The sequence below is a fragment of the Microtus oregoni genome, unplaced genomic scaffold (assembly GCF_018167655.1).
Source record: "Microtus oregoni isolate MIOR12 unplaced genomic scaffold, Mior012 000052F_014, whole genome shotgun sequence".
Classification (NCBI taxonomy): domain Eukaryota; kingdom Metazoa; phylum Chordata; class Mammalia; order Rodentia; family Cricetidae; genus Microtus; species Microtus oregoni.
In genome coordinates this window covers 6,041-15,789 of record NW_024543826.1, presented here as the reverse complement: position 1 = coordinate 15,789, position 9,749 = coordinate 6,041, and the positions used below count along the sequence as shown (strand labels likewise).

The window sequence follows — 9,749 nt, the reverse complement described above, 5'->3', positions numbered from 1 at the left end:
CAATAATAAGAAGGAACCATCTCAAATCAATAAATTCTCACCCAAAGAACTTTAAAAAAAACAACGAAAAAAACCCACCAAAGCCAAAAAGTCCAAATGAACCTGAAAGCGTACAAAGCAGAAACGCTAAATAGGTAGCCACACACTCCGGGTACCCGTACTAAGGGCCAACTTTTGAAATTTCCATAGACTTTTCTATTGGTTCTCTTGTGTGGGGGGCGGGGCTAAATTTCCCAGCTCAGCGTCAGTCGTTATGTATAGCCGTGACATCAACAAAGCCTTGCGTCTCATTGGCTGGACATTAGTGACCTCGTGCAGTCTCCCTGGAGAGGGCACACACAGGAACCTGGAAGCAGCAGAGGAGGGACCCTGTCCGAGGCTCTCCTCAAGTTGGTGGTTAGCTGTTAGCTACCAACTCAGGGAGGCCGAGGAAGCAAACCTGTGGGTCAGGAGATCTCAAGCCTCATCAGAAAGCCGCTGGGTTGCCCAGGCCGGTGGCAACTATGCAGAGAATTCTGCGCGGTATTTTAAATTTCTTTTGGAGGCGGGCAGAATCTGATGGAAAACTCCAGATTCAAGGTAATCCTTTGGCTCTGAGAGTCGTTCTCCCCGTATCCCCCACCTAAGAAGACTCCTCAGAAAGGGTCTTCTCCACCATGAGGTTCTGTGGGGCTTGAATAGCGGGGAGGGACCGGCCGCCATGCATTGTGGCGGTTAAGTCTGAGGGTCCTTAAGTTGCCAAGCGGTTAGGCGAACAGTGAACTCTCCCTAAGTTCCGTTGGTGTGCCAAGGCAGGAAGCTGTTTGGATGAACTCAAAGGACACGTGACACGAGTCTTTGTGGGCTGTACTGTCTCTGCCTTTCCCAGGCAAGATGCCTCTGTGTAGTCCCCAGTGAAGGGGCGCATCTCACGTTGAGAGTGAATGTGGCCTTGTTTCCCAAGTACACACTATCTGATGCCAGGGGGCGGAGTCAGTCATAGGGAGGGTACCATGAAGGAAGGTGGCCGGTTGTCCCAGCAGGATACTGGAGCCAGATCCCCAAACATTACTTACCCATCGTGCTTGTGACCAATAAAAGGCAATTTGGAAACATGTCCTTACATCTGCTCAGACCTTTTAATGCTCTGTCAGAGTTTAGAGCCAGGGCTATGCATTTGCTGCTGGTGATGAGGCAGGCAGGCTTGCCCTAGTAATAGTGGGGGTTCCCAGAGCTTCCTGAGCAGGGAAGATGAGCGCTGCTGCACTTGTGCTCTCTGGGACAGGTCACCCACAGATGCCATGGAGGTGTCATTCGGTAGTCACAACCTTAGGGAGCAGAAATGGTTACTGTGTTCAGAGAAGTGACAATATGTGCTCACATCTGCACAGCTGGTCAGAGTAGGACTTGTGTGTCGCTTGTATTTGATGGGAGCCAGTGTGACCTTGGTTTACCTGTCTCATAGATAACTTCAAGCTGAAGTCTGTCAGAGGAATTGTGACCCATCTCTGCCCCGACTATGGCTGGATTAATGAAACCATCTTCTTTAATCCTGACATGGTATGTGGAAATGTTCCAGTGAATGTTGGAATGAGCGTCATTGCTCTTATAGAAGAGGATGAAACAACTCACGCAGTGAAAACCATCAAAGTAAGCCTGAGTTTGCTAACATTCCCTCACAGTAATGGCATTTTGATTATTCCTCTTGGATTAAGACAAGCAACATTGTGGACATAGGGTCAAAGTTGACCTTCTCCTTTGAGTTTAGAAGACTTGATGCTCTAAAATTCAACTGCAGTGATGTTTTTCTGTTCCTAAATCTTTTGCATCTCTTCTCCTAGTATTTGAACAACATAGTAAATTATGGTCATTCTATTCCCTCCCCCCACTCCGTAGCTTGCATCTCTTAGTGAAAGCTGCTTTCTATCCTATGCATTCAAACTAGTAGAATTAGCACGAGCAGCCCTGTGTGCACCATACTTTTAAATACACCAATTAAGATCTACTTAGCACACACAAATGTCCACTATTTACATACCACTGGATGACTTTAAATTTCTTTTAGCTATACTATCTAAATTGATTATCTCACCAACAGGTTATATAAAAGCCTTTTGCCAGCATTGGTAAACATAGATTATTAATTTCTATTATTAAACTATTATAAAAATAATTGTATATTTTATTATTGTAAAATGAGAACTAATATAGATTTATAATATTTCAAATTATAAAAATTTTTATTTTTTGGTTTCTATATGTGTGTGTTGCCTGCATGTGTTGTATGCATGTGGAATCAGCATGCAGACATGTGTGGAAGTCGTAGTTCAACACTGGCATGTTTTTCTCAGTTACTCATGCCCCTTTATATTTAGAGACAGTCTCTCCCAGAACCTGGAGCTCACTGTTAGGGCTATTCTGAACTGTTCAGAAAGTTACAGAATCTGTCTGTCTCTACCTTCAGGACTGAGGTTACAGATGGATTCCACCATATCTTGCTTTTATGTGGAGGTTCTGGGAATCAGCATTTAGGTCCTATGGTTGCACAGTAAGCACTTCACCCACCAAGACAATTTCCTACCTCTCAAATTTCTTTAAATCTTAGTGATAAAGTAGCAATTTTCTCTTTTTGTTCTTCTCATTAGTTAAATTCATAATAGCTCTTTCCATGCTAGGAAAAAATATCTATCTTTGTTAGGAAAAATGTTCATGCTTCTTCCCATTATTTTACTTAATGCTCTGTTTTCTTGATTTTATGTATAATTTTAACATATTATAAGTATTCTCATTGTATCTTCTTGTTTTATCAAGAATTGTACAGCTAATGTCAATTCACAATTTATGCAAACATTCATTTCTTTTCCATTTTATCTATTCTTGTTTTAGGAGACAGGCTCTTAATCTGTTTATCATATGCCTGGAATTCATCATGTAGCCTTCACTGACCTCAAATTCACAGTCGTTCTACTAGTCTCTTCATTCCAATTGCTAGGATTACAAGCCCCATGCACTGTGTCTTGGGTTGGTTTTGTTTCTTTCTAAAAGCTGTATGAGTATATAAGTGCAAACATGCAAGCATTCAATCACCCTGTTTTTGACATACGGTCCTAAGACAAGGATCCACGTAGTAATAAGAGCAGCGGGGCTGCATCCCCGGCACCCGGCCGCCCGCATGGCTAGCTTATGCCCCGAAATAATTACTCGGAAACTGTATTCTTTTAAACACTACTTGACCCATTAGTTTTAACCTCTTATTGGCTAGCCCTTACATATTGATCTAACCCATTTCTAATAATCTGTGTAGCCCACGAGGTGGCTTACCAGGGAAGATCTTAACCTGCGGCTGTGTCAGGTGGGAGAATCATGGTGACTGCCTGACTCGGCCTCTTTCTCCCAGCATTCTGTTCTGTCTACTCCGCCTACCTAATTTTCTGTCCTATCAGGCCAAGCAGTTATCTTTATTAGTTAACCAATGAAAGCAACAGATAAGATACAAGTCCCACCTCCATCAGATCCACATCTTGCTTTGTAACTTGTTGTATGTAGTGGCCCTGTACTGCACATTGGATCATTTGACTGGGAAGGGCAATAGAATATTAAAATCTTTTCTTAAGCCTGAAGATATATCTTTATTCTTCTCTTTGTTCATGTTATTTCTATTTTTAAAGATTTACTTTATTTTTAAACATGTATACATGTGTCCCCGTGGGTTTATGCCACCTGTGTATAGATGCCTGCAGACAGCATTAGCACTAGTGTGGTAGAGCTTATGGCATTATGAGCTGCCTAGCATGGGTGCTTGGAGACAAACTCAGGTCATCTGGAACCAATATGTGCTATTCACTTCTGAGCCATCTCTCCAGCCCCATTAATCATATTTCTTAGGTTAAAAAAATAGAACTGGCAGAATACAAGTTTTCCAGGAAAACTCTGAACTTCTTCAAGGTAGAGTATATCTGTGATTTTCTGTAGAGTGGGAAATGTGAATGCATTCAACATAGGTGAGCAATTTATTTTTGGAATACATTTACCAAACCATGGAACAGGCACAGACAGTTTATGCATCTTCTCATGTCCATGATGATATATCTTATTGAAAGCTGTCATTTAAATGATTTCTGATGAATCTGGTCTGTTTTGATGTGAAAAATAAAGCACTCTGTCTCTGACAGGAGTCGTATGTCCCCAAAGTCCTTACAACTGTGACAAACCAACTTGTTAAGTTGCCATCGTTTTGATGGTGAATCATTTGCATATACAAACATCTGCTTGTAATTGTTATTTTAGCTGCAATCACTGTCTCCTTGTATTATAGGTAAAAGCCATGTCTGATCCTATCTATGGTATTGAACCATCAGAATTTGACAAAAGACTTTGCATTAAGTGTGTGACTTACGCAACACGGGACAACATCTTCATAAGCAAGGAAACATTTTTCCCCATGCAACTACTTTCTGGAGGTATGGTTTGCATTTTTTTAGTTCTTTAAGAACTTTATATAATGAACTTTGACCATTTTCATCTCCTCCCCCGAGCCCACCCCTCTTCCCTATACACCCAACTTTGTGTCCTCTCCTTATTCACTGATCAAGTCCAATCTGCACTACTTATACATTCAAGGATGTGAAGGCTTCCCCTGGAACATGGTGGACCTACCAGTAGCAATATTCTTAATTTTTATTTATGTCTATGAGTATTTACATGCACATATGTGTACTGTGTGTGTGCCTGGTACCCAAAGAGGGCTGAAGAGGGTCTTGGGTCCCCTGAAACTAGAGTTTCAGATGGTTCTGAGCCACCATGTTGTTGCTGGGAACCCAACCTCTGCTAGAGCACCAGGAGCTCTTTACTACAGAGCCATCTCTCCAGGACTGAGATTATAAACTTTTGCCAGCACATCTGACTACATTCAATTTCTAGCCACTGAACACATTAAGCATGCAAGGGATTTACATAAAAAATACTTCAATCACTGCAAAGCCAGGGTGCAAATAGTTCTTGTTCCTTTTCTCTCCACCTCTTCTCTATGTGTCCTTGTTCTAAAACACTGTTAGTCTCAACAGTCAGACCCTCTGACTTTGACTTTAGCCTAGGTACACTGGGAGGTACTCAGATTCAGCAATTTGCTTCTACAAATGTTCCTGGCTGCCTCTCCAAATGGAGATGTGGCTATTTGAAGAGGAATACCAGTGATTCTAACAAATTGCTTTCTCTGAGACACACAGTTCTTAGTTGTCAATATCTGACTGTTAATGAAGGTAGAAAAAGCAGTGTTTAAAGGATTATAAACTTCCCTTATTGTAGGAAGATATTCAAGGTATCTGTGATGGGTTTTATTTTATCTTTTGTTTTTTGAGACAGGGTTTCTCTGTGTTGCTTTGGAACCTGTCCTGGAACTCACTCTGTAGACCAGGCTGGCCTCAAACTCACAGAGATCCACCTGCCTCTGCATCTGGAGTGATGGCATTAAAGGCACAAGCCACCATACCTGTCCAAAAGGTATCTATAAGCATTTGGAAAAGTGACTTTACATTCCGGAAATGTTGGTCATCCTATTGCAGTGACAAAGGGCCTTAGGTAATGTGACATGACCTGAGCGCAATAATATTTACCCTTCTAATTTTCTTGGCTGTTTTAGGATTTTTGCCCTTTAAAGGGGACTTGTTGCTGGTTGAGTATTCCTTGAAGCCAGGTACTTCAAACATCACTATTCACTCTGTGAGCCTGCTAAACTCCCAGAATATGGATGAGGTAATTTGCTTCCATGTTGCCCTTGTCATGGGTAGGTAACTGCCTATCCTTCCTTCCTGATAACTTTCTTTCTCAGAATTTTGTTTGGCAGTATATCCCCTGCAAAAGTAGACACATTCACGAATGTGAATTAAAAAAGAAATAATAGGCCAGGTGGTGGTGGTGCACGGCTTTAATCCCAGCACTCGGGAGGCAGAGGCAGGCGGATCTCTGTGAGTTCGAGGCCAGCCTGGTCTACAAGAGCTAGTTCCAGGACAGGAACCAAAAAAGCTACAGAGAAACCCTGTCTCGAAAAATCCAAAAAAAAAAAAAGAAAAGAGAAATAATAGAAAATAATGTAGAATATACACATACTTAATTCCTAGGCTGTGTGCTTTACTTGACGTTAGGATGTTCTGTGAACAGCAGTTAGAAAGCACCTTGACTGTGAGGCAATTGTGGGTAAACGTTGAGTGCACTGGGTTTGAGGTGTTCAGCCTGCTGATAAAGGTGGGTAAGACCATGGTCGGTACAGCCTGAGAATTAGATGTAAAGTCAGGGTGGTATACTGTGTGACCATATTGGTTAACACGAATGGCACATCCTCTCATCACACGGGAGATAGAGTGTGGGGCCACCTTGGGTAGCTTGAGGGACATGTCTTCTCATCACACAGGAATAGAATGTGTCGATACAGTTTTCAGGTATTCCCTGTGTGTCTAGGATGAGAATCAGTGATGGGCCAAGGGACCTGCTGATGAGAGCCAAGGGGTTGTTGAGGGTCATCTGTGGTGGGCTCTGCTTCTCCATACTCAGTGTCTTCATTTCTCATCATAGGTCTGTGTGACCAGTATTGATGGAAGAACTGGCGTGGTAGACGACATCATCTTTTTCACCTTGGACTTTCTCCAGAAGCCTAAAGACTATACTCCAGGGCTGTACGACATTGTGAATGTAATTGCTGTGGACAGCATTCAACCAAACTGTTCTTGGAGGGCAGTATCAATGGTCCCAGTGGACATGTGTATTGACATTTAGTTTTAGGACAGCCGGATTACTAGCATCATCCTGGAATCAGAGGGGAAGCCAGTTTTCATTAATAAACTGCCCAGTTATTTTGATGATTTCCTAACAGAGCAGGAGATTGGTACTAAGCAAAATTTTGTTTGGCCTTTAATCAACCCTTCAGGGTTTTTATTATCAAAAGAGGCGAAATTCACAGGACTCAAGGGCCAGTCTTTTCTGTGGGTTTTAATGCATTATAGAATGATAGAGAAAAAAGAAGAAAACATAGGAGTATATGCAATAAAAATTACAAGTTACCATTAGTATTTCTATCGGAGAGCCTTGCAATTAGAAACAGAATATTTCTATTTCCATATGACTCCTGGGATCACGCCATAACACAGTATGGTGGAGGGATTGAGGTTTTCCCACTTGCATGCATCATACCAAGCAGAGGCCCCTTGGAAGGCTTTATGTTATGCCTTGGAAGTTTCATTCATTCAGTCAATACTTACTAAGGAAACAATAGGTAGAGAGTACGGCTCGGACATCCCAGTGGCAGGCTGGGATGGGCAGAGACAGAACAATAAACTGAGAACATATAGGTATACAATTATGGGGGTAGTGCTGCTGTAAAGAACAGGCATGCTATGGGGAATGTGCCATGCTAATGGGAAAGGCTGATTTGATTTAGGATGTTCAGGGGTGGTCCAGCTATTGGGATGGCATTTCACTGAGCAAGGTGACTCACGGAGTATGCGGAACTTGCTGTAAATTGCGCTTGTTTATTTGCTCTCTTCTTGGGTTTATTCAACATCTGATTTTATCTTTCTCATTTCCTCTTCCCCATTGCTCCTTCTATCAAATGTTAGGTTATATTTATCTTGATCCCCTATATGTAATTTGCATGCACACTCCTGCTAGTATACCTCCTCCCACTCTGGTACCCCTCTACCCCTTGCTTCACCTCTACCCAATCACAGAGATCTAATTTCCTCACTGCAGTGACATCCCCTTCTCACACATAGGAGGTAAGACCATTGTGCTTATTTGGTTCATTGAACTACTAAGTGAGTGAAAGAGGTAGCCAAGACCATAGGGATGGCTAGCCCGACCAGAATTCAGAATCAGAATGCTTGTTTTTTCTTTCTTTCTTTCTTTCTTTCTTTCTTTCTTTCTTTCTTCCTTCCTTCCTTCCTTCCTTCCTTTCCTTCCTTCCTTCCTTCTTAATTAAATTCTTAAGTCATCGTATAAACAATGAGTTTTGCTATGGCATTTTCAAAAGTATGTGCATGCATACGAGCATGTGTGCATGTGTGTGAGAGAGAAAATACTTTTTACTAATTCATTTTTGTATTCCACTGCCCCCCTCTCTGTTCGTTTCTTCTTCTCAAACAGTGTCCCTTTCTACTTTCACGTCACAAGTGTTCCATACCCTCTCTTTTTTCTGCCTTCCTTAAGATCTCTTCCCCTAAGGTGGAAAGGTTGTAAGAGCCAGAGCTGTTGGATGGCGTTACGGTAAGCAATGTTTTAGAGACACAACAGGGCTGATGTACATCTAAATTCACTGAGACTGACAGCATGCCTTAGACCTCCACAATTTCAAGCCAGACAAAAATCGCAGGACTAAGAAGGGGAAGTGAACATAAAGCCCCAACCCTAACCAAGAAGTTATTTGCAATTGATACCTGCTAGACAAGGGGAAAACCACTTCTCTTCAATGGCGTAATACTGGGAAGGTATATTAGCCACACTCCAGGGCAGACCCATGCCCAAGACTATTTGGCCAACACAAAACGAACTCCATATTTTTTTCTGTGTTTTACTTTAGTTTTTTTCTTATCTTGTTCTATTGGATCTTTGCTTGACTCTTTTGATTTTCATTTTGTTTTTATTTCTTTTTGACACAAAAGAACATAAAGTTGGAGGGAGAGGGAGACGAGGAAGACCTTGAAGGAGCTGCAGGAGGGGAAAGAATATGATCAAAATATATTATAGGAAAAATTATTTTTAAAGTAAAAGCCAGGAAAGATCTTTTCCTCTAGAGAGGGGCAACATTTCAAAATAGTACAGTAACATCATGCTACGGGAAGTTTGATTCCTGATTTATAAATACTTACAATTGATAGGAATAAAAGGCAGAGTTAAATAGAGGCATGGTGTAGACAAGTAACGGGTTGGCTGCTTGTACCTGCTCATAATATGAAAGGCCTCTGAGAAGAGAAAACAATTATTACCTTCCATTACTGAGGTGCAACATAACACAGCATTGTTCTGATCTTGATGGAAGGCAGTGTTGGTGGAGTACATGGGGGGAGGGAGTTGACAACCAGACATTCTTACAACCGATACTTATTGCGTGCCTGATAATGCCCGGGCCCTAATTACTAACCATGGGAGGAGGCCCTCAGAATAAAAAGTCCTTCTTTTTTTAGTGATTTTGGAAGAGTCACTGGAATCTACCGGATAATCTGAGCTAATTCTGTGTAAGAAAGTAGATATATAATGTAAGAGTAAGTTAGAAGAGTCAGATTATGATGAGAAAACATTCAGAAGTATCCAAAGGCCGAGTCTGACTAGCCAGGAACACTGCTTTAGCTAGAGAGATAGGGAAGGGCTCGCTACTGTAGAACTTTGACAACGAGAGCTAAGCAATGCAAGGGAAAGAGCCATTCAGCTGACAGGAGGAAGAACTTGCCAGCAGAGAGAAGACTAGTGAGTACAATGATCAGGAGGCAGGAACAGATCTTGCCTGGTCAAGGAGAGGGAAGGCCAATGGACTGAGCACTAGTTCTCAATGAGACACCAATGTCGCCTCGGAGGCATTTTCAAACTTTTGAGTGATTACTTTTTGTTTAACTCTTCTAATGGTGGGAAAAGCCTATTTAGAGGAGGAGAAGTGGTGTCAGGAAATAACATATTTGGTTCTGTTTAGAACATCATCAGGGACTGTTCATCAGTCCAGAGTGCAGAAAAAGGAAATTCTTGTATGTTATTGTTGGGAAAGTAAATTGCATCACCATTAGGGGAACCAG

General features: G+C 41.8%; 1 protein-coding gene across 1 annotated transcript; it reads left to right on the top strand.

The window, feature by feature from the left end:
- Positions 1–503: 503 nt before the first annotated feature.
- On the top strand, positions 504–6,747 carry LOC121437424 (cancer/testis antigen 55-like). The gene is made up of 5 exons (XM_041637319.1): positions 504–579; positions 1,445–1,629; positions 4,295–4,439; positions 5,618–5,730; positions 6,547–6,747. The coding sequence occupies exons 1-5, from the start codon at positions 504–506 to the stop codon at positions 6,745–6,747; spliced, it is 720 nt and encodes a 239-aa protein (XP_041493253.1).
- The last annotated feature ends 3,002 nt before the right edge of the window (positions 6,748–9,749 follow it).